The following is a 24,022-nucleotide window of genomic DNA, read 5'->3' as shown; positions in this document are numbered from 1 at the left end:
GATATATTTTTCTACTATGATTTTCCTATTTTTTCTTATCTAATATTTTTCTTTTATTCTTTATTCTTTATTCCACTTTTTTTTACCTATTCTTTATGTACTTATCCTCTTTTTTATATTTTTATATTCTTCTGTTACTCTTTTTTTCAATTTATCCATTTATTTTTAATAGATAGTAATATTTTATTTTGTTTTTATAATATAATTTTTCTAGGTGTATAATTCCTTTGTTCGCTTTGTAGATTAAATTGTTCGGCCATGTTGATTCATTTGTTCTATTATTCAGTGTATATAATCAAATATTCACGATGTTTAATATTTTATTTATTGTAAAATATTATTTGCTCATTATGTTTAATTTTTGTTCGTAAAACTAATTATTTGTTCGTGTCGTTAAAATATGTGTTCCGGATCCAAACTATGTGGTCTTATTTTGAAGATCTTATCATAAGAAAGATAATGGTGCAATCCAAATTTAATTTAGATGCTCGATTGAATATTATAGCTTTTTTTAATTTGGAATTTGCATGCAAGTGCGTGATGTCATCACGGCTGTCTTCTTTGCATGCATATAATCTTTTCTGTTTAGTTGAAGTCCGAAACAGTCCCGCAGTTGGCCTGACGACAACCCATCTAATATGTCCTTAGGTGATGATTCCAGTAATTATCACCTGAAGCGATATATAAACTCACCCTGTTACAATCCGATAATGGAGAGACGCTGTTATAATGACAGCCCATTTAGCTCCATATATGACTACATACAGCTAAAAATATGAGGTGGTATGTTAGTACTAGCTGATATGTATTGTTAGAGAAAATCTTAAATGTGACACCATGCTCTTTGAAGCTAGCAGTTTTATTAGAACTATGTATGGGAGGTGGGTACTGGGCAGGTAGGTGGCCAGAGCTTCCAGAACGAGAGCAGGTGAGCTGACCAGACCCTAAAGGCCCAAACAGGACCGAGTTAATCCGTACTTGGGCCCTAGCCTGTTAATTTATTCGTGGGTATCTCTCTGTATTTAGGCGCGGTAGAAAAGGAAAAAGTTTGTTTTACCATCTGAATTTTGGGACGAATCCGTGTTTTCTCCATAGATAATAAAATCTTCCATGTGGACTCTTCGGACTCGCGATTCCCTTCCTGACTGGTTTCTCTTAGTGATTTTTCTCTTTTTTCTTTTATATTTATTTTGGCTGAATCTTTGAAAATCGTAGTAAATAAAAAATTATAAAATAGAAAACTCAATTTTGTTGGACATATGATATGATATAATTTTATATTTTTTTAGTTTTCGATATATACTTTTCTATAATTAATTCATAGATACAGTTTCCATGGTCCAAGTAAATTTTTTATGTTGGGATAATCATTATATGCTTATAATGATTATCCCACCATAAAAATTTCATCATAATTGGACTACGGAAACAATAGCTATGAATTAATTAAAAAATATATATCTAAAAGTATGATAAAGTTTTTTACTAAATTATATATATGATATTATATGTTCACGGCATAGATCTACTCATATGTAGTTCAACAAAATTAAACTTTTTATTTTATAATTTTATAATTTACTATAATTTTTTAAAGATTCAGCTAAAATAAACATAAAAAAAATCTACCAACAGAAACCAGTCAGGAAGGTTAGCTTTAGAATATCCGGTTTCGTGAGTTTAAGAACTTTAGGCGGACAGTTTATTATCTAGGAGAAAATTCGGATTCGGCATTCGTGAAGGTAAAAAGACTTTTTTCGTAGAAAAAGAATCTCGCAGAGACATTTGGGTCGACAGCCCAACAAGCATACTGTCGGCCCATAACACCTCCCTCGTCTTTACCTCAAAATTCTTGACCTCGCACACCACCATCGCCATCGTCATCCAAGGGGAAACCGGAAACCCTCCTCGCCCCGCGCCGCCGAACCCTCCTCGCCCCGCCCCATCTGCCCCCAGCACCCGCGCCGCCTCCCACCGGACCAGCCACGCCGGCTCGAGCTTGCCCCTGTCCCGTCCCCGCCGCCGCCGTCTTCCTCCTCTCGTTTCCTGTCATGACGTCGAGAGGAGGTCACTCCGGAATTGGTGGTGAGCCCTGACCTTCTTCGGACTGGGCGCTCTTATTTGCTCTCCCCTACCATGAGCATGGAGCCCTTATCGCCCGTTCTGTTACTTCGATCCGGTTCTCCCTGTCCCTAGTGTGAGATTGATCTCGGTGGTGTTCACCCGCCCCGACCCTGTTCGCGTGTGAGTGTACGCATTAAGGTGTCTACTAACCTAACGTAGCAATTACTACCGTTAACACTTTATTTTGCAATAATCTTAGTGCACAAACTGCGCCTCCGTGTTTGCGCCCTGTGTTACGCGGACCTCTGGAGGTGTGAAGTTAAGGTGAATTGAATAGATGAGTGCTTGGTGCTATTGGTGAACGCTAGGCTAGATATTAATTCTGTGCATTAGCTGAGCCTTGACCTTCAGGTTTTTTTTGTCCATATGAAAACTATGAGCCTATACGATTTCTGGAATGCTGCAAGTGCTAACTACGGGTTTATGCCCTGTACAGATTCTTTTGGCAACGGTACAAAACGACATGACAGCAATAAAGAGGTATGGTTTATTTCTTAATCAATTTATTATTTGCACACTTGATGAGACCTGAATGATTATGTTTTTTACTTCCTTGCCCAGACTTGTTCCCCTATGCAGCGTTCACATATAGTTTTACTTGTTTTGGCCAAATGCTGCTGTTTTATTTCTCCATTTCTGTAATAAAATTATAAGCGCTCCATGAATTTCCTAATGCTGGACGCTGTTTCTCAAAGATCATATAGTGTAAATTAACAAACACAAAAGTATGTGTTCTTGTGAAGTCTGTTTCGCTGCATACTTTTGTTTTATCACTGATGCAATGCATTTGATTGCTTGGTTGATGGAATTTGCCAATAAGTATATTGTTATTCCAACTCCTGCTGTTTTATTATTGTTGTTGCATATTCAGGAGTCTTTAATTGAAATATCATGTTGTAGCTACTATTTGTAGACACAATATATGTTCTCATGCTTTCTGTGTTCTGCCATTGCAGAACAATGCTTTCAGAATGCAAAAAGAAAGGCAAACAGAATGGGCAAGACCTGGAAGAGTTTTCAATAGAAACATTAACAGAGGAGGCTACTCTCGAAGCCAATATGGTATTATGTTGTTCTTGTAAAGTAGGTCGTGCCTACCTGCTGTGTCTAAAGCCAATGAAATATAAATTATCATGATTATTATTTGTTATCCAGCTTTTCAGAGTAAAGATATTCATCCTAACCTTTTGTACATCTGATATTTTCAGGATTCACACAGGAATTTCGTGTTGTCAAAGACAACAGAAGTAAACAGAAAGAGGCTGGTGAGACTTTGCCAAAAGCATCTCACAACAGGAATTCTAGCAATGAACATAGTGTTCCAAATGTTGGAGATAAAAGGTAGAGTATGCCAACTAAACCCTTTGTATTCTCCTTTTTTTGTAAAATAGAACTGGAGTGGTACGCACAATTAGGAAATATTGTATCATCTGAAGATAATCAGATAATTGGAACTTGCAGTTGCAGTGACATAACAGAAACTGTTAATATAGCTGTAGGTGGACTTCTCTTATGCGCTGTTTTCCTTCATCATTATGTTATTTGACTGATTTGTGTTTTTTCACACGGCTGACATGTGATCTCCCCCACCCCCAACCACCACACCACACCCACCCACCCACCCCACCACCCACCCACCACCACCACCACATACACACCAATTGCTTACGTCCTTACTCATGTTTTAGTAGTTCTATCACCATATTTATGTTTGCCGTTATTGTAGTTCAGATAAATGTTTAGTAGTATTTTGGCTTCTCTGCTTTATGATCTGTAGCTGCTTTATTTCTTTTATCTACACTGAAATTTGCTGCATCATTTTGACCAGTATCACATCTGTTCATATATGTCATTGTCCTGTTCCTGAAGCTCAACTTTAAAGCTACCTGCACAACACCGTTTGGTTACTCCCAATGTTAATGGACATGAAGCAGCTCAAGCTGATAATGGTATCAAAAGTGCTGCTCAATCCCATGATAAGGAAGTCAAGCCTTCTAGTGTCCGAAAGTTGGAACAATCTGAAGGGATGCAAGCAACACTGGTTGGTTCTAACGCAGTTTTGGGGAAGGGCAACCAGAGTAGAGTGGCAATTGTTTCATCTGGGAATACTAATTTTGGCGGAGAACTTTGCTGTTCTTCATCAGATCCAATCCATGTACCCTCTCCTGGTTTGAAATCAGCTGGAACTTTTGGAGCCATAAAGCGTGAAGTTGGAGTAGTTGGTGCTAGGCAATGGCCTTCTGATAGTGCAGCAACAAACACATCTACTTCTAACAGCTTAGCCAGAGTGACATTGGCACCAAAAGATAACCCTCTGAATGAACAGCAATCTGGACTCCCTACTGCCTCTTTGAGAAACGGTCGTTCTAATTTGCCTGTACTGCTGAGCGGTAGGGCATCCCACCATGTTAGTCATACAAAAGGTTAGCACTTCCATGGGAATTTGATTGGTTAGAACTATTGACAAATAAGTAGCTTTTTATGATTAGTGTTTCCACCTCTTGTTACACATATTTTCTCTAAGACATTATGCACGGACATGCAAGTTTTATACTGCAATAGTGAAGATAGTGTTTTTTTATTTATTTATGAAAAGCATTAACCAAGTAAAACATAGTTTACAAGTGCATGTTTGGGTAGAGGTCCTCATCGCATTAGGCCCGTAGCTTCTCTTTGTGTACATCAGTACTAGCTTATCTTTATGTACATTTGTACCGCATCATTCTGAGTTGATTGGAAACTGATTACCATGCATCAATGTCTGAAAAGGTTATATAGTGTTTTTTCTCGGCATTTGACCAGCTTTCAAATAAAAAATTGTGTTAACTCTTATCACTGAGCCATGTGGAAATTTATCTGCACTTCCTGACAGAAAAGGCTGTGCCCTTTTTCATCTTTGGTAGCCCTTTTGTCTAGCATATTGAAATATAGAAGTACTTCTCACTTGTTTGCAGTTAGCCCACATCTGGAGTGGAAGCCCAAGTCAGTAAGCCCCCGCTGTGTCAATCATGAAGTTAGTGTTATGACTCCCGCTGTTGATGCTAGCCAGGCAGAAGTGGCTGGTTTGTCTAAGAAGCTCTCGCAAGCTAATGTATCCCAAGATGAACATGTCATCATACCTGAGCACATCAGGGTACCAGACTCAGAAAGAACTCATCTCATCTTCGGTACTTTCGAATCTGAAATTGATCCGAAGGCTTCTGTAGCCGCCTCCCATACTATTGTGACTAAAGAAGACTTAAATGATCATTCTCCTTCAAGGTGATTCTGCAGCATCTATAACTAGTTTTTTGGATCTTTTGCTCCCTTTGCATGATCAAGCTGGTGACTATAGCAGCTCCAGCATTTCCATTGGGCGATTCTATCTTAAGTTTCTACTTTTGCTTTTAAAACTAATTACATTAATAAATTGATTTGGACTTGTGTTTATGTGTCGGCAGCAGTCTGACAGCATTGAATTCCATCATATCAACTGATGTGGCTCATGATGACAAGACGGATCATGTTGGTTCTTGTAGCCCACTTCAACAGCCAGAGTCTGTTGTTTCAGTTTATGAGCTTCAGCAGTCACTGCATGAGAGTGTGGAGGATCCCAGTCATGGGGTTGTTGGCGAGTATGGGACAAGTGAGATGATTTCAAGCAAGGTCACACATTCTCAGCCTCAACTCCAACATCAGGACAATCCAGCTATACAGAACTTTAAGGTGACTCACTTTAAAATGGATGACAATGTTCCATTTTACTTTCTCTGTACTATTCCTTTGAGTTTTGATGTTAAACTGACACTTCCACCCTTCCGCTTCATGATGTACCAGGCATACGAGCCAGATTCTAGATTTGTCATGCCACTTATCACAAAAATTGTTGACGGTCAAACAGCCCAAAGTACAGCTTATCCATCTGAGGTAACATCAGCACAGTATTGTCTGTTGATACATTTGGTGTCTGTCATACACTGCTCTTGATTTATATTTAGAGATGGAAATTTGTCAGAACCATATGTTTGCAAATGTTTCAAGCCTGGAAGATATATATCTCGACTTGTTTTTTTTGGTATTCGATACCATTTCTCTTTTCCTTTTATACAGCCACCTATTGAGAATCTTCCTTGTAGGCTTACATTTGCTGGTGATTAGTGAATTTTGCATTGTATATGGCACCTACTTATGAACAGTTTGATGCATGTTATGGCATCTAGCTATGAGCAGTTATTTGAAAATTTGCCTAGAACTTTTGCAGTCTAGGCCAGTATGTCTTTTTAGAGGTTGGATTCATCATGACTGTTGGCTCCTAACATGCTCATGCAACTATTGTGATAGTATCTAGTTTGTTTGTTTGCTTGTTTGTTTTTTGTGTGTTAGTGCTTATCCGTAGTCCCAGGCTTATGTGAGATTCTGTTGACAGGCCATGGGCTTACATCCAGCAAATGCCTATCAATTACCTGCATCTGGTGCAGCTCAACATCCAGTGCCCCAGATGTACCCTGAACAGTTCCAAGTACCACAGTATCCAAACTTCTTGCCATATCGCCATGTTTACTCAGCACAGTATGGGTCTCCAATGGTTGTACCGAATTATTCAAACATTCCTGCATATCCTCAGTTTCCACACGCCAATAGCTATCTGGTGATGCCAAATGGAGCCTCACAACTAGCAGCGAATGGCATGAAGTACGGATCACCCCATCAATATAATCAAGTTTTTCAAGGAACCCCTGCTGGATATGGTGGCTATGCAAATCATAATGGTTACCCTGTCAGTAACGGTGTAATTGGCAGCACAGGTGCTATTGAGGATGCCAATATGAATAAATATAAGGACAACAGTATCTATGCACCCAATCCACAGGTAGCGAGGAATCTTTTCTTGACCATTAACTATTTCTTACGGCTTTTTCTTCCTGCTATATTGTTTAAGCATTACTCTTAACATTTTTATTTCCCATGCTTGTCAGGCTGAAACAGCAGATCTATGGGTTCAGGGTCAGAGAGAGATTCCCAATATGCCATCTGCACCGTTCTACAATATGGTAGGACAACCAGTGTCCCCCCATTCAGCATACTTGCCACCACACAATGGTCACCCTTCTTTCAGTCCAGCTCCTCCCCATCCTGCTCACATGCAGTACCCGGGCTTTCCGCAGGCACTGCACCCAACATCGATGACCATGGTGCAGAACCGACAGGCCATGGTACATCAGCCTGGAGCGCCGCCATTGGCAGGAAATCTGGGCCTTGACATGGCCGCCATGGTGCCTGGTAGTCAAGTTGGAGCATTTCAGCAGAACCAGCTTAGCCATCTCGGGTGGGCGCCACAATCCTTTTGAAGATTTTGACATCTTCCCTGGTGCGACTATTGAAATTTTGGTTCTATATCCAGAGAAACCTGAATTGAATGCTGTAATATGCTGGATAACCTGATGAATGCCAGTTTTTTTTGGTTTAATTATAAAAGGGGAAACCATCTTTTAGAGTGCCTTGTTGATTCAAAAAATGTCTCTAGCTTCTCCCGGAAGCCGGAACACTTGATAGTTCAGTTTCTTATGTCAAAAGTTTGACTTTGTCCTTGGTTGCTTGTACTGGTAGTTGACAGAAGGTAAAGAAGAAACGAGTCGTATAAGTTATAACTGAACCAGATAAAATAACCTAGCACAGTGACATTATACTGCTACATTGATATACTAACCTTATCATGAAGATGATCTACTCTGCAACCGGTTCCGGTCAAATTACATTGAGCAGTCAAAGTGATTCATAATGCTGGTGCTCGCTGGTTGGTAGAAGATTCACGGCCACTGAGCGAAATAGATTTGCAAGACTGCGAGCAAATGCGCACTAATAGACTGAATAGGTGTTCATACGGGTTTGAATGCCTTATGAGCATATGTGTCTAAAACCAAAACCAACTTCCGAAAATATACGCATCTATTTTGGTCAGAGTAGCTAAAGAACTTTTCAAACGTTCTCATTATCCACCATACAGAAGGACCAAAGGATCCACATTGTCAATATATGTTATTTGTACCCAACAACGGAAAAGGAAATATTATTATAAAAAATATGTGGTCTTAATCAGCTGTTACATCCATTTGTAAATGTATGTCGTCTTTGAATGTGTACAGTTAAACTTCGGACTAACATTAACAATTGATTTTAGTTATACTGTTTGGATTGATCATATATAATAATATAAATAAGATCAGTGGATTTCGTTGCGAAAAGTGGTTTCGTAATATAGTAACTTATAATTTTATCTATTGTTGTATTCACTTAAAAGTACATATTAAAGACCATGTCAATGTCTAAAATGCCATACATTTTTGCAAGTGGAGGGTGTAATTTACTGAAACTGGAACTTACATTTGAAGTGATCAAATAATGTGTTGGTTGTTTTGTTCTTTCTTTTAAAGAAAATATGAACGCTGCATCAAACTGAAAAAGTCAAGTTTCAAAAGCATTTTAACTGTAAGATCGGAAATCTTGAGCCTTGATCAAGTTTCACAAGCATTACAGAATATTGTTTTTTGAAAAAAAAACAGTACTTCAGCTGTAACCAAGTTTGAAAAGATTGAAAGCAAACTTATATTCCAAACAATTCACCGTTACAAGGTTTTCAATAAAAGAAGAAGAAGCAGCAAGTTTCAATCTTCAAGATTCTCTGAAAGCTTTCGCAAGACGATCAAGTGGATACATTGACGATCAAATACCACAGTGGTCACAACATAGCGGCTTGCTAATGCAACGATTTCTTCGCATATGAGTGGATAAAACAGTTAAAGTTTGAGGACGATTAGGACGTAGGGAATCATGTCGAGCTGGAATAACTTGAGAAAGAACATATATAAAGAGTGGATAGAAGTACTGAAGTTCGACAGTTAAAAAAGCATGTGACAAGATACCATTCTCAAGACTTTTGAAAAAAAAAACAATAGCTTTTCACATGCAACAAAGGCGTTTGATCTTATCCATCTTGTTAATTAAACAAGGTTGCTAGAGAAGAGGAGGGTACATGTTGGCGCCTCTGCATTTTTTTTTCTCATTCCTGTCCACCTTTTGAGGTTGCCGAGGTAGATCGCTGATCGGAGATCTCATACTACCGGACAAACGAAGAGAGACCATCAGATCTCATACTGTCACAATCTCTTGATGCTGGGCATGCACAAGCTTCAGAGGTGCATTTCTTCTATAAAGCAATATTTATGTTAATATGAGTATACTTAACCTTGACACATAACCAACCTGCGAGCTGAAGTATACTTTTGACTCCAGATCCACGAGATACCAAAAGGTACAAGAAATTTTGAGTTCTCCTTTTCCAGGAATAGTTTCTTTTAAGAAAAAAGATTAAATAACATACCTTACTTGCGAATAGAAATATCCAGAGCATTTGAATAATAACAGCAGATGGTAACTCCACTTTGACCCCCTCTCTCTCTCTCATACTCCAACAAACGCTTCAATTTTTTTCTTTTGGAAAAAAATAAAATTAGCATTTAATTCCCATATTTCTGCATTTCCGGCTATTTTATGCAACATCTCTTTCTAATAAATTCACGTGCTTTCTATACCAATTTAACTACTATAAAGTATAATCTTCACTAGGTTTCCTTTTAACATTTTTTCATGCGTTTTTAGGGATTTTTTTCCATGCGTTAGATAAGTGCATTCTTTGTTATAATTGGGACCCATCCATGGCACCCACAGCATTGGTCTACGAGCTATCATCCCTACCATTACGTGTGGCGCCTCGCTTTCGATAATGACCCCCGACCTGCCCATATTCGTGTCTTTGCTTAAGGATAAGGACGCAAGTGGGTATTTAATAATAATATTTTTTGGGTCAGCTAATTAAGTACGATGGGCATACCACTCCAGTTTATTTCTTCTTATTTACGCAGAATGCTATTCTAATTTATTTTATCAATCTTTTAAATAGACCTAATGATCCAAAATATATATAGCTTGCATCTTTAGTTAAGGATAATAATATATTTGATGCCAGTTTTGCCCTCCAAGGATAAAGAGAAGGAAACCTCAGCTGCACCTCACTTCCCTACCTAACTATGACTTAGGTACATTGATGCTTAAGTGATACAGAAGATGTGGTTTGTATTCAACGAGAATTTTCATGTATAGTAACCTATTCTCTTAGCCACATATGTCATTTTAATAGTTTGGTTAATCAAATATGTGGTGGTCGAAATCTCATTTCTCTAACTTGCATACTAAAATAGAGGAATATTATTGCTAAGTAGTATAGAAAATTTCAATTACTACTTCTATATTATCGTAGATTATGCGTCTTTTCAATTTAAACTTATCTAAGTTGAAATAGTGTTCCTTGATAAATATCTTTAGCATAAAAACCACAACACAGTGGTTTGAATCCATAGGTTCATGTTCATACCCAATTCTCACAAGCTTATTGCACTATCGCTATTTGATTATGAATAGAGCTATATGCGCTCATTAAATTTTAAATGGTTCATCTATTCTGTTGCAATAAGTTTTCCATGAGAATTGAATGGAACATTTATCAACAAATTTTTTGATATGATTTCACATTTCATTAGAAGAAAAGCACATATATTTGAACTACTAATACAGTACAACTTATTCTAGGTTTGTATTGGTTGAAATGGTCAATGACTTTATGACAAACCACCTCCTTTCGAATTAACACATAACCATGTGTTATGCTACATATATATTCTTTCATGAGAAAAGAAGGTGACACAGACACAATAAATAACTCTTGTAACCATGATAGTGATAGCAATCCTATATATTTACTATACTATTATTAGATCTAAATAATAAATCGCAGCTTGAGTCTAACATAATGAGCCGAATGTTAACTTATGATATGATCTATGCAACACGCACCATATAATGCTCCTATGCTGGGTACGCGTAACAATTTTTCTGGTGGATGATGTATGATAGTGTTGAGTGTGACAGATCATATTTGTTTAACACCAAAATCAGGAAAGAAAGAGAAGAACCGAGCAGACAAGATATACAAGGAATGCATATTTGGCTGCGGGGAAAGGGGCCTCCTCATGCTTCCGCAGTAGCGCCATTTAATCTTTCCAGGAGGGGAGCAGAAAGAAAGAAGGGGAGTCGATTGACGCGAGGACGGAGAGGTACTTCGCTTCTGCTTCCTCTTTTGTCACCTCGAATTTACTGTTTCTAGCCGGTGAATCTTTCCTATAGTGGATTGCGTTGGTCTCCAGCAGTCAAGCTTCCGGGATTATGGTGCCTTGTTCTTGTTGAATTGCTCTGCAGTTTTGTGTCGATTTGGTTCTTGCTTATTCTTGCTCCCCTTTCGATCTACTCATTTGTTCTCGCAGCTGGATCTTTGGCAATTATCTGTGAATTATTTGTTGGGGAGCACGTTCTTTCGGTCCACTCTTTCTTGGTTCGGCAACGAACCAATAACAGGAGTCTTCCAGGGTGTTAGAGCATGTATGGAAATCTCGCCTTCACTTTCGCTGATTTATTGCTCTTTTAAGCTATTTTTGCGAGAACTTTAAGCTAAATTTGGGTGGGCTGTACTGGTCTTCAGTGATGTTTCAGATTTAGTTGCGTTATGTTGCTATCAGACAAATGGAAATGAAATAAAGTGTAGTGAAAGGACGGAGGAATAGAATAGAAATTGCTTTAGCATGATAGGTGATAGATTTATGTTATTTGTGACAAATATGTTCTGCTTTGAGTATTATCTCAAATTACTGTGGAATTTCTGTTGCTATTCCCTGGTTGATGATAGGTCTCCAATACATGGACTATTAAACAAAATCTTATGTCGGGAAGCTAGTACAGATTAGAGATTAATCTGAATTAAATAATTCTAACGAATCTAATGGTAGTCTGAAAGTAGACTGAAGGAAGTACAGAGTTTGTCAGTTGAAGTATAGGTAAATTCTTGTCATACTGAGTATATTGAAATATGACTAATAGCAAATTCTTGGTAAACTTGAGGACCCTGCAGTCGCATACATTTTTACTCTGGACCCTGCAGTTGCATACACTGTTACTCTTCTTCTTGATTAGCTTTCAGATTTGCCATTAAACTAAATCATTACAAAGTTTACAGATTAAAAACTATTTGCTAATGAGATGATTGATGCCTCAAAATGTTCCTTCCATTTATTTATTTTTCTGTCATTTTCAACTGTTAATCTTACTGTTTTTGGTGTTTGTACTATTTAATGCTGGTCATGTTGGTACAGAATGAATAACCAAACTCAAGCTTCCATACCTGTTATTTTGGCATTGTTGTGTGTATTACTGTCAGTTCAGCTGATCTATTATTGTCATATTGTGTTAGCAATCTGTTCTCCTTATGTTTCCTATTGTTCAAAGCAGGAAGAAGCAAAATGTTTCTGGAGCTTGAATGATGCCATCTGGTAACAAAATGCTTCTGCAAGAAATGGATGGCAATCCATTCCATACCATGCACAACTATGTAAGTAGAAAATTGGTTCAGTACTGTATTGTATCCTGAGTTACAGGACATACGATAGTAGATAATATTCCACTTCTGTGAATTAGGATTTCCTGTCTGGGAATGGTTATTCAATGAAGCAGTTAACTCGTAGCAATTCCGATAAAGACTCCTTATCAAAAAAATCTGAGCAGTCTCGCCAAGACTTATCCGCAGTGAGTGACAGCAGCCTCAATGGACAACACACACCAACGCAATCTGGTAAAGCATTTCCTTACACGTTATACATCTCTACGGACCTATTTTTCTAGCTAATTTGAGATTTTTTCCCCCAAAGAACATATTTGAGATGCGATCCCTAGGTTTGCAGATTATCACAAATATGGCTGCTGTAGTATGCATTGTATGCATAAAGTATTAAAGTTGTCCTCAAACCAGATTAGATTTAAATTATGATTATTTTCGAGCTATAAGCTTCAAGAGTAAGTTACAAGCACGAGTTGTGTGTCAGTTTTTCTCGAGCATGGAGTTGTGTTTCGGTCCTGGCCATTCTTTTAAAACTGTGCTAAATCAGCTAGGCAATCAATTATTTGAGTTATGAAAAATCATTTATTAACTTGTATCGCTACCAATGGATAGCAAGACTGTCCATGGAGCTCTACTGCATCAATTATTGCATAACAGGTTTGTTCTCCCCCTCAGACAACAATGATAGTCACAGAAAGCGGGACCAGGGTATGGTGAAGACTGTATTGTCCTTTGGGAACCCAGAAGCTGCTTTTCCCACTCAAAAGTTTGACTACAGCCAGCCTTTTGTAAGCTAATTGACCTTTAATTCTTCAGTTCTTCTGTTATTCTTGGAAGTTATGTTCCACTTACCCACATCTGTGTTCCAGGCTTGTGCTTCTTATACCGCTGATCCATATTATTGCGGGTTCTTGACAGGATACACTTCAAATGCAATTGTCAGTTTTCTCTATGATTTATAGTTCTTCAGTACTGTCAATGTATACACTGATTAACATAGTAAACTTGCATAGAAAACATGATCTGCCTGTTTCGCTTGTGCTTTGCTATTTTTATTGCCCAAACACTGTCCTGCTTTTGGGTTTCAAATGAAAAATGGAAAGTGTCCAAACAAGTTGGATTTTAGGTTTTACTGTAAAAGATAGCTTGGTTAATAGAATAATAGGATTTGATAAAAGTATTAGCCAATTTAATAACATAACCCATGAGAATATGAAGCCATTTTCCTTGTAGTTTATAAGCAAAACACAAACATTTGAATTTTCTGTGTGGAATCTTATATGTTATCATGCAGGTTCATCCCCAAATTAATGGTGCAGCAAACTCCAGGGTACCATTGCCTATTGAACCTGCAGCAGAAGAGCCCATATTTGTCAATGCAAAGCAATACCATGCTATCCTCAGGAGGCGTCAAATGCGTGCAAAATTGGAGACTCAGAATAAACTGGTGAAAGGTCGGAAGGTAAGCCTAAAGTATTTCACGTTTGCTCCAAACAATTCCTCTTGTTATCTTCATGGTTTTGCACACTTTGGGATGCACTTGACTTATTAAACTAGTTAGTACACTTTCCATGATCATATTCAGAATTTCAGATAGTTATCAATCAAAGTCAGTCCAGTGCAATTAATAGATTCGTACCTTCGTTTAGCATAAGAAACCTGTTGAGTCTGCTCATAGTGTATGTGGAACTATCATGCCCGAAGATTTTCTAGCACAATTCAATATCCATTATTACCTTGTAAACAACCACTTTAGAATGTCTTCTCTACTCCACTACTTTCCCTTGGTGCTAAAAGAACCAATAGAATTTTCGACATATTCACATTCCTTACAGTGGTGTGTGTGTGTACCCTTGAGCTTCCCTGATGAACACCAGCATTACCATGTAGTATATACTTTAGTAGCCAGACACTTGGCAGTTAGTACCATTTCAAATGGTCCGTGCATTCATGTATATCCAAAATAAATGTAGTAACCATCAGACCAGGACCTTTGCCACGCCACAGAAATTATTTTATTTGGTTAAATATAGTACTTCATTTATGAAAGCATCAGCCAGCATTTTACAGTCATGGAAAATTAAGGTTGATACAGTAAGCACTTATATTAATTATATTAGTTTCTAGTGTACTGTTTACTTCACCTTAGTTATGCCACATTTGTTTCTTCCACTCCTGATTATACTTTGCCAACTCTGTTTAGCAATCTATTATCCATTTAGGACATTTTCCTGGGATATATATATATATATTATATCTCACTGGGAATGAAAATTTTCTTCTCTTGCCAGCCGTATCTTCATGAATCTCGACATCGTCATGCAATGAAGCGAGTTCGTGGACCAGGAGGTCGTTTCCTTAACAAAAAGGAGCTCCAGGAGCAGAGGCGGCGGCAGAAGGATCTGCCTTCACTCCAGACTCCAACAGGTGGGGTGGGCAAGATGGCCTTCGGCAGGAATCTATGCCCTGAAAACAGCGCATCTCACTCGCCTTCAACAAGCTCTGGTGTCTCAAGTGTTTCAAACGGGGGTGGCACGGTGGCTCATCAAGAGCACATCAGCTTCTCATCTACTAATTTCCTCCCCAGCATGAGCTTCCGCGGAGAGAACGGCAGTGAAAAGATGGCTGTCAATGGTGTCCGCCACCGCACCCCGTCGTGAGGTGAACCGCCTCAGGTGGTTGCGGTGGTGGTACCATCACTGGCGCGCTCCCCGTGTGCCCGTGGCAATTCATCCTTGGCTTATGAAGTATCTAATAATAATAATTTACTTCCCGTTTGATATGGATTGGAGTAGAGCTTGTCTCAGATCAACTCGTTTATATTTGTTGCAACTAAATCACTGGAGTTCCACTTGTTGATGTATTGTGGATACAGATACATCCTTGTGTTTCTTGATGTACCAAGTAATGTAACCGTAACCATGGTTTGTTTGGGAGAATCTGCTCTTGTATCCATCAGACCGCTGGACCATCAGACTGTCAAATGTGAATTCGTTGCTATCGTTGCATTTCAAATATCATGTTCCATTTAAGACGGTGACCCAGAGTTCTTGTTAGCAGTGTCTGTTACTGATACAAAACTAGCACCATCTTTTTGTGTCCAAGACGACTACTCACTAAGGCATCCAAATACAAGGAAATGAGCTTTTTTTCCTTTTTTTTGAGGGTAAGACAAGGAGATGAGCTGAAGAGATGGCAATGAACAGGTTGTTTTTAGAGACACGGTAAACGGTCGACAAGTTGCCAAGTTACATCCGAGACTTGAAAGCCGTTTTATTCCCTTCACAAATAAAGTAGAACTGATTTCCCAGCAAGAGTGCCACCGGCCGGTTGTCCGTTCACGTACACGTGTAGCAGCGCACGGACTGACACGTACTAGCACACCAACATCTAGAAAGCAGTACAGCAAGCGCAGAGCACAAACAAGGTCACCGCCCCGCGGCACGTCACTTGGCGCCGTCGGCGGCGGCGGCAGCAGCGTCGGCCTCCGCCTTGCGCTCCGCGTCGAGCTTGGCGGCGATCGCGGCGGCCTCGTGCTCGGCGGCCTCGAGCAGGAAGCTTCCGCCCTCGTCGTCGACGGCGACCTGGAGCGGCTGCGAGCCGAGCCCCTCGGCGACGGCGAGCATGATGCGCCGCATCTCGTCGCGGAACTCGGCGCGGTCGACGGCGCCGCTGTGGTCGGCGTCGAACTGCTCGAAGACGGCGTCGTAGAGCGCGGCGACCTCGGCGGGGAGCGGCGGCGGCTGGGCGGACCCGAAGCCGCCGCCGTCGAGGAGGCGGAACGACTCGAGCGCGCGGCGGAGCTCGGCGCGGGACAGCACGCCGTCGCCGTTGGCGTCCAGCGCCGCGAAGCGCGCGTCCACGCTGCGCGCGAACGCCGCCTCGTCCGCCACGAAGGCGCGCACCGTCGAGCCGTCCAGGATCACCACGCTCATGGCCGCCGGCCGGGGCGTGCCTTGCGAGCTGCCTACTGGGGAGGGGAGGAAGAGTGGAGTCGCGGAGAGCGGTTTGGTTTCGCCGCGGGTGCTTTGGTCCGGTTTGGGGGATGTTTATCTTGTCGCGGCGATCAGCCCTCTGCTCTGATATTTTGGGCTCTGGATGTGGTCAGTGGTCACGGGCGTGATCCCACGTGCGCCTCAGCTCTTGATGTCCTTTTCGGATGCCATTTTCCAAACCTGCGTGCTAGTACAGTTAAGGGTGCGTTTGTTTTTTTAGTCTAAAGTTTACAGGTGATAGTAAAGAATCTTGTTATTTAGAAGTATTAAATAAAGTATAATTACAAAACTAATTGCAGAACCCCAATGCTAATTCGCGAGACGAATGTAATGATGTATATTAGTCCATAATTAGCGGATGATTACTGTAGCATCACTGTAGTAAATTATAGATTAATTAGGCTCATTAAATTTATCTCGCGAATTAGCACCCAGCTGTGCAAAAAGTTTTATAAACAGATTTTATTTAATACTTCTAAATATTAAGATTCTCTTTGATGTGATGGGTATAAAATTTAGAGCGTAGGAAACGAACAGGTCTAAAAGAAGTTTTTAACAAACAGATGAAACTGAAAATTGCAGAGACGCAGGAGAGTTATTTTCAATGGTTTTCCTACTACTTGTTTGATTTTACGATATTATGATGTAAAATTCATGCTGTGAAAAATCGTAAAAGAACTCTCAGGGTGTGGTGTAGACGCCTCCAACATGGAGAGTGCATTGTACGGAATAAATACATTAGGTTTGATATGATGTTTAAAATCCTTGGACAGTAAGGGCGACGAATTATTTACATAGGATTTGCAGCGCAAGCCCAGAAAGAGATTGCAGCCCACCTGGGGCCCGTGACTCGCTCGACTCAGCCCGAGTCCAACTCCAAAGGAAACCTCATCCCCTCCCCCCTCTTCGTCACTCTCCCCTCTCCCCCCGACCTCCGCCTCTAATGGCGCCCATGACCACCATTTCCGCGCCGCTCGCCGCCCCCTCCGGCCTCCTCTCGCACCGGTGAGGACAAACTCTTGCAGCCCCAGATCTCTCCTCTTCTCGGCTCCTCCCACGGCCCAATCTCACCCTCATCTTCTCCCTGGTTACTTGTGTAGGCGGAATGGAGCAAGAGCACGCCTTGGTCCCCGAGGTGAGGTTTCCTGCACTGTTTTAGCATAGCGGAGATAGGATAGTTTTCCTTTTCCGCCTTAGGAATCGGATGGGTCCGCCCAGGCCCCAGGGAAGAGTGAGTTGTGCAGGCGAAACTGCTTGGAGCGTTTTGGTGTAATTCACTAACAACTCGTAGATTAGGGCTTCTCTTGATTCTGGAGTTGCTACAGGTCTGCGCGGCTACTGATGTTATTCAAGGATGTGCACTTGTTTCCTCAGGACAATAATTTCATCGATTGGTTGTCTACTCTGGTATCGTGTGTCCAGTTGCTTAGCTCTGTGTCTACGTTTTGGTGGGGGTCGCCATTGGCCCATTGCAGGCCTCTCATAGGTAGAGCATTGAGTTGGTGCTGGGATTGTATGAGAATTTATGTTGTATGAGTAGATTGTGCGTGGTTCGTCACTGGCTTAATCTTACTTGAACTGACTGGTTATGAAACTTAATTTGGAATAGGAGCCATGTCTTAAGGATCATACCTAGCTACCACATTTTCAACAAGCACCAGTTATGGTTCATGTAAATTTAAGCCCATGCTGTTGCATAGTGGCACCCATACATCAGAAGTGATGAATGTTTGTTCAGTTTGATATGATCTTCATGTGTTACAGCGTTTATTGCAGTTCACACTGCTGACTAGTAAAAAATAGGAACACGAGCATAGAGTTGTATGAGACTTTCATTCAAGTTGGTGTGATCTTGAAATGTGTTAGGCATGACCGTGTATTTCAACAATTCTACGTTCTTGCCTGAAGGCACAAACTTCAGCTTTTCAGCATGACAACAAGCACAGATAATCCAATGTTACACTGGTCATTCTTGTAAGATTGTGTATAATGCGTGGGATGTATTGCATTGAGCCTCTAGGGCGAATATATAGGAGTACATGGCTTGGAGGGCAAGTAGCCTCTCCTAGAGATAAGGAAGGTTATCCCGGGATTACAATCAATCCTAAACTAACCATATCTGGAGTTGCCTAATATACTCTAACATCCCCCGCAGTCGTAGCGGTAGCAACACGAACGGACAGACTGGAGAACAATGGAGATATCCCCCCGTAGTCGGAACGCCGGTGCGAATGTTTTGACTGGAGTAGCTCATGCAGATGATAGCCCCTTAGTGCCGAAGTAGCCGAGGTCGAGGTGGACGTGATCAAAGCCGTGGAGGAGGGCGCGGGTCCGAAGCGTCAACGTAGGCGTACGAGTGCACAAAATCAGCAGCTTCTTGCCGACAAGTTCAGCAGGACGATGAGCCATGGATGGCGATGGTAGATGGTAGATGGTAGATGGTAGATGGTGCAGCTAAAGAGCGCGACTCGTCTTCCTTCAGCAACATGGACGGCGGTGTCCGCGAGCTTGCAGCAATAGGCGCGGACTCCGATCGAGAGCCAGCGTGACGAGGACCGGCAGCATGTGTGGCGCCACCACCTGAAAAGGCGCCGACACCGGTGATGGTGGCTGATCATGAGTGTCGGCGCTGCAGCCTGTGCGGGCGCAGCGACAACCTCGTCCTCGGGAGTGTCGACGACGATGCGGCGATGAACGGCAGGGCGACGCAATTCGATCTCTGATCGGAAAAAAAAGGAACAGCAGCAAACAGACCATGTGTACCCGTCCCGGCGGCGGATCCCGACGGAGGGCGCCGGCATCGACCGGCAGCGCGGCGGCCCGGCTTGATCCCGGCGGCTCCAGTGGCGCGGCAGCCTGGCGCCCCCTCTTGCTTCCTCCGTAGCCACGCAGTCGCATAGAAGGCAGCGGTAGCGGCAGCGCAGGAGGAGGGAGGGGCAGCGCTGGGCTAGATGCGTCGGGGGAGACGACAAGGGGAAGCGGCACCGAGGCAGCCGGACGAGATCGAATCACCACGGGAGGTAGGTCCATCTGCTCTGCCTGACCATGATGGCGCGGCGGATCAGAGGGATCCGCGCGCAGATCCTACGAGGGCGCTGCCCCCAGCGGAGACCGATCTCCCCGGGGGCGGCGCGAGGGCAGCGGAAGCCGGAGGCCTAGGGTTTGAACCTAGACTCGTGATACCATGTAAGATTGGGTATAATGCGTGGGATGTATTGCATTGAGCCTGTAGGGCGAATATATAGGATTACATGGCTTGGAGGGCAAGTAGCCTCTCCTAGAGATAAGGAAGGTTATCCCGGGATTACAATCAATCCTAAACTAACCATATCCGGAGCTGCCTAATATACTCTAACAATTCTTCCAACCATTTTTCTATTTAATCCTTTGTACTGCTATTATTTTGTTTACTTAGCATGCTTTTTCATTATTATTTGTTGTGATTTTTTGAATTCCTATCTCACTCAAGTTATACATATAGGAGTGAAATTTGTATCACATGGTGTTTTTTCACAGCAGGATGAGAGGATACGGTGCCATTCTTCTCTCAGGTACATATTTGTAACTACCATGGTTTCTTGTGGTGTGAAGAACTTGTCTGTTTTCTTATTGAGGCTGTGTCTTATGGTTTCTTTCACCTTGATAATATCATATATATAATGTATATCTTTGTAACATTGTGAATGATTTTGGATAGGCAAAATACAATTGTAGCATCTGAGAATGAAAATCCACCATTAATGCCGGCAATCATGACTCCTGCTGGTCCTCTTGATCTCGCAACTGTGCTACTGGGAAATCGTGTAATCCTCATTGGTCAATATATTAACTCCCAGGTGGCACAACGTGTGATATCACAGCTTGTTACACTAGCTGCTGTTGATGAAGAGGGTGATATTCTGGTTAGTATGCATTCTTATGTTACTGGAGTTCCTAGGATTGTACAGTAGCAAACCCTTGATTATTCATTATTGTTCTGCATTATCTTCTACCGCCTTTTGCATAACCCAAATCATGTTCCTGTTTTATTAGATCTATCTGAACTGCCCTGGTGGAAGTCTCTACTCCATCTTAGCTATTTATGACTGCATGTCCTGGGTAAGTCATCTTTGTTCTGTATCTTTTCTGACCTAATACTGGGGCTCTTCTTATAAGTCATACATTTGGAGCATCGAAATTTACAATTTTAGCATCAGAATGTATTACAGATACATGATAAAAATATTTTACTTCTGTCTCATGAATTCTCCTTGGCTTGCAATGTGCTTAAGATGCTAGTCTTATATCGGTATTCAGTAGCTGTATATTATATGTTTTCAAGAGTTGCCATCATGTGCTAACAGTAGCACTGGCGCATGGGGCTTGTAACTCTTTCTTCCCTTTTTTTTTCTGTGTTCCATATTAGTTCTCTGTCCATTTTGGGCATGCACTGAAATGTTTAATGTGTTGTGTTTTAGCTTTCTAGTATTGTCTTTGCATATTGTAAAACATAACTACGCTTATCTTGACGAGCATACTTTATTGTCTTAGGACTAGCAAGATTTTTTTTTACTGAACAGCAGGGGAGCCCCCTATTGGATTCTTACAAATTTTCAAAAGGAATAAATATGTACAGGTTACAAAGCCATAGGCTCATAAGGAGATCCTAACTAGAAGAAGGGGGGCTAGGAAAATTACAAAACCAATGTTCTACCTCCACTTGCCAGGAGGATTTGGCTTTATAAGCATGATGGGAGCAAACTCTTAACTTGCAAGAAATAATCTTTCTGCTTCATGTAATTGTTCATCAAGTGGTCCAAACTTTAAATGCTGATATGCGCATCTTGCTTTGATGTGTCATTAATATATATTTGATTCTCTTGTTATTAAGGTTCTCTTTTTTAATAGTTTCTACTGAATCGTAGTGTTTTACTTTTTATTGTCTTAGGGCTTGCAAGAAATAATTGTTTCCGCTTCATGTAACTGTTCAGCAAGTGTTCCAAACTTTAAATGTTGATATGTGCATCTTGTTTCGGTGTGTCAATCAGACAATCACATATATTTGATTCTCCTTTTTTTTAAGGTTCTCTGTTTTAATTGTTTCTGGTGAACCTTAATGATTTATTTATATTAGATTTGACCCTTTAGTTTCTTCATTTGCCATTTTTTTTTCTAATTGGCAATACTGTAAGACATGCATCTGCAATGAAATTTATACTGATCTGAATATCTCTGATGCCCTGTGGTGCTGCATGAAACATGATTTGTGTTATCACAAACAGATAAAACCCAAAGTTGGGACAGTGGGCTTTGGTGTTGTTGCCAGTCAAGCAGCAATCATTCTTGCTGGTGGTGAGAAGGGAATGCGTTATGCAATGCCAAATACTAGAGTAATGATTCATCAACCTCAAGGTGGATCGGAGGTATGACTGTTGGCTTTCTTATTTGATTCAAGTGGTCAGATGAATTTCTAATATTGTTTGGCGAGTTTGATAATTATTATTTGGTTGGTATCACCTCTAGTTGCATTGGCTTTGTCATGTTTGTTTAAGTATACTTGGATTTTGTTTTGATACAAGCAATTGAATTACGTGTAGGGTAATGTGGAGGAGGTGAGGCGACAGGTTGGGGAAACCATTTATGCTCGTGATGTAAGTATTTTGCAATTACAAATGAGTGATATATTTTTCATTATTACATTTCCACATCAGATGGTGGATGATGCTAAGAACCAAAATAACTTGATGCCAGTTTTGGTTTGTAAACTCTAATTTTAGTTCTCGGACGTTATGCATGCAGAAAGTTGATAAAATGTTTGCTGCCTTCACTGGGCAACCATTGGATATGGTACAACAGTGGACAGAGAGGGATCGATTCATGTCTTCTTCGGAGGTATCTTTTCTTCCCTATATCATTGGGGAAAAGAGACAAAAGTAGCAAATTTTGATTTTCTATTCCCCTTGAGAACCTTTTTGAATAACTTATGTCTAACCATTTCTAGGCCATGGATTTCGGACTAGTTGATGCCTTACTGGAAACAAGATACTAGCGAAGGTACACAGACCCACATTCTCTGAACAGAGACCTGGAAATGCTGCGGAATTGGAGCTGGAGTTAGATGTTTGCTATCCACCTTGTTTGACGACTCAGATTCGCCGTCTACCACTGATTAGAGCTTCTGTACAATGTTTAGTTTAGGCCTAGATGATTCTTGAGGATCGGAGCAAACTGTTAGCTTGATTGAGCCAAGCCTGAGCGCATCTACATACACATCATTTAAATGCTCTCCATATCATGTGGCAGCTTTGATACTGGAGTATATGATACTATGGACCCCCTATATATATCATGCCAGTGTGAAGTGCGACTTTTTTTCAGTCCTGTTAACTCCTTGCCATGTTAGCAACGATCATATGTGGCAGTTAATGCTTATTATACGTGGCAGTGATGTTTTAGATATGGATATGGTCTACAGGAACATTGATTAATTCTTTTGTTACAAAATATTTATAAGACGCGGTTAGAGTATATTTTTATGAAACTACCAAAACACCCAAACTTAAGATCTGAAAAGTAATATGCGCCAAAATATTAAAATAGCTTGAAAGACAACCCCAGATCCCATTTGTTGTGAGTGGAGCCCATTTGGGTAGTGTAAGTCCATATACATGTCATTGGTTGGACCCAAGGAAGTGTTTGTTGTACTTGAGATTTGCACAGATGCCTGATGGTGTACCTAATGTAGAGTTCTGAAATTCTCCAGTCCTCGTTTCTTCATGCAGCTTCTCTCTGATTTCTCCGCCCAGTCAAACTTTCTGTCCTCATCAGATCATGTTTAGTCAGCCACCAAGCACACGCTGAACAAATTAAACACTCCTGTTTTGCACTGAACATATTTTTGTGCAACCGTCAGGAACTTGTAATAATGAGGTGCTCCTTGCACAGTTTTTCTCGAGTCAGGGAGGAAATGGACGAGAAGCGCTTTCACTCTTTTAGCAGTGTGATACTGACCCGATTGGGGCGGGCGGGCCAGTGATAGGTTTCAGTCCAATTTGGATTCAAATGTTAAACTTTAGCATTAGCTTATCCAAACGGAAGTATTAATAAGGTGGATTAAATTTTAATTAAGATTTAAAAGTTTTAGCATACGCATGAATACTAATATATTCTAAAAGTTAGCATTTAATTTTAGCTCGTCCGAACAATCCAAATACAGGCCGTTTGCAAGCTTCGACTTGGTTACAGGCGCAGTGGAGTCGGTACCGGACTACCGGAGCACGAGCACCACCATTGGGTTTTGCCGTTTTGGCCAGCATCCTTCCACTGACGCAAAAAGTTGGCCAGGCCTGGTGGTATGACACCTGAACCGGGCGGGGCCCACGCGGCCAACCTCACTAGCAGTCGCTAATTACAAAACCAGCTCACCACACCGTCAGCCGTTACTGAC

The 24,022-nt window shown here is 41.0% G+C and overlaps 4 protein-coding genes across 12 annotated transcripts; 3 read left to right on the top strand and 1 right to left on the bottom strand.

Annotated features, from left to right (window-relative positions):
* Positions 1 to 1,875: 1,875 nt before the first annotated feature.
* LOC112877207 lies at positions 1,876 to 7,689 on the top strand. 5 transcript variants are annotated; one of them, XM_025941433.1, is made up of 11 exons: positions 1,876 to 2,085; positions 2,561 to 2,604; positions 3,081 to 3,186; positions 3,333 to 3,465; positions 3,994 to 4,547; positions 5,079 to 5,385; positions 5,565 to 5,829; positions 5,941 to 6,030; positions 6,530 to 6,973; positions 7,080 to 7,154; positions 7,269 to 7,689. In XM_025941433.1, exons 1-11 carry the CDS (start codon positions 2,052 to 2,054, stop codon positions 7,449 to 7,451), a joined length of 2,235 nt encoding a protein of 744 aa, XP_025797218.1. In that variant the 5' UTR covers positions 1,876 to 2,051; the 3' UTR covers positions 7,452 to 7,689. The 5 variants fall into 5 exon arrangements, with proteins under 5 accessions (XP_025797218.1, XP_025797214.1, XP_025797213.1 ...); XM_025941429.1 differs by having other exon boundaries at positions 5,568 to 5,829; positions 7,080 to 7,689; XM_025941428.1 differs by having other exon boundaries at positions 7,080 to 7,689.
* Positions 7,690 to 11,116: 3,427 nt separating this feature from the next.
* On the top strand, positions 11,117 to 15,616 carry LOC112877208 (nuclear transcription factor Y subunit A-4-like). Of its 5 annotated transcripts, none has more exons than XM_025941435.1 (8): positions 11,131 to 11,270; positions 11,478 to 11,592; positions 12,496 to 12,595; positions 12,682 to 12,835; positions 13,214 to 13,389; positions 13,471 to 13,539; positions 13,896 to 14,063; positions 14,893 to 15,616. In XM_025941435.1, the coding sequence occupies exons 3-8, from the start codon at positions 12,524 to 12,526 to the stop codon at positions 15,259 to 15,261; spliced, it is 1,008 nt and encodes a 335-aa protein (XP_025797220.1). In that variant the 5' UTR covers positions 11,131 to 11,270; positions 11,478 to 11,592; positions 12,496 to 12,523; the 3' UTR covers positions 15,262 to 15,616. The 5 variants fall into 5 exon arrangements, with proteins under 5 accessions (XP_025797221.1, XP_025797219.1, XP_025797222.1 ...); XM_025941438.1 differs by having other exon boundaries at positions 11,135 to 11,270; positions 13,277 to 13,389; positions 14,893 to 15,572; XM_025941436.1 differs by lacking the exon at positions 11,478 to 11,592 and having other exon boundaries at positions 11,117 to 11,270; positions 13,259 to 13,389.
* Positions 15,617 to 15,794: 178 nt separating this feature from the next.
* LOC112877209 lies at positions 15,795 to 16,676 on the bottom strand. Its single transcript, XM_025941439.1, has one exon. It carries the CDS (start codon positions 16,534 to 16,536, stop codon positions 16,048 to 16,050), a length of 489 nt encoding a protein of 162 aa, XP_025797224.1. The 5' UTR covers positions 16,537 to 16,676; the 3' UTR covers positions 15,795 to 16,047.
* Positions 16,677 to 17,446: 770 nt separating this feature from the next.
* On the top strand, positions 17,447 to 22,952 carry LOC112876878 (ATP-dependent Clp protease proteolytic subunit 6, chloroplastic). The gene is made up of 9 exons (XM_025941057.1): positions 17,447 to 17,601; positions 17,697 to 17,731; positions 20,078 to 20,147; positions 20,294 to 20,498; positions 20,629 to 20,694; positions 21,858 to 21,998; positions 22,173 to 22,226; positions 22,375 to 22,467; positions 22,577 to 22,952. Exons 1-9 carry the CDS (start codon positions 17,540 to 17,542, stop codon positions 22,622 to 22,624), a joined length of 774 nt encoding a protein of 257 aa, XP_025796842.1. The 5' UTR covers positions 17,447 to 17,539; the 3' UTR covers positions 22,625 to 22,952.
* Positions 22,953 to 24,022: the final 1,070 nt, after the last annotated feature.

This window comes from Panicum hallii, chromosome 9 (assembly GCF_002211085.1).
Source record: "Panicum hallii strain FIL2 chromosome 9, PHallii_v3.1, whole genome shotgun sequence".
Lineage (NCBI taxonomy): Eukaryota > Viridiplantae > Streptophyta > Magnoliopsida > Poales > Poaceae > Panicum > Panicum hallii.
This window is presented reverse-complemented; position numbering and strand designations above follow the sequence as displayed.

Coding starts and splice junctions, on each gene's coding strand:
- LOC112877207 (XM_025941428.1), top strand. CDS start 2,052: ATGACGTCGAGAGGAGGTCACTCCGGAATTGGTG. Junction 3,187..3,332: donor CTACTCTCGAAGCCAATATG/GTATTATGTTGT, acceptor TGATATTTTCAG/GATTCACACAGGAATTTCGT. Junction 5,386..5,564: donor AATGATCATTCTCCTTCAAG/GTGATTCTGCAG, acceptor ATGTGTCGGCAG/CAGTCTGACAGCATTGAATT.
- LOC112877208 (XM_025941434.1), top strand. CDS start 12,524: ATGATGCCATCTGGTAACAAAATGCTTCTGCAAGAAATGGATGGCAAT. Junction 13,390..13,470: donor TTGACTACAGCCAGCCTTTT/GTAAGCTAATTG, acceptor TCTGTGTTCCAG/GCTTGTGCTTCTTATACCGC. Junction 14,064..14,892: donor AACTGGTGAAAGGTCGGAAG/GTAAGCCTAAAG, acceptor TTCTCTTGCCAG/CCGTATCTTCATGAATCTCG.
- LOC112877209 (XM_025941439.1), bottom strand. CDS start 16,536: ATGAGCGTGGTGATCCTGGACGGCTCGACGGTGCGCGCCTTCGTGGCG.
- LOC112876878 (XM_025941057.1), top strand. CDS start 17,540: ATGGCGCCCATGACCACCATTTCCGCGCCGCTCGCCGCCCCCTCCGGC. Junction 17,602..17,696: donor TCCGGCCTCCTCTCGCACCG/GTGAGGACAAAC, acceptor TTACTTGTGTAG/GCGGAATGGAGCAAGAGCAC. Junction 20,499..20,628: donor ATGAAGAGGGTGATATTCTG/GTTAGTATGCAT, acceptor CTGTTTTATTAG/ATCTATCTGAACTGCCCTGG.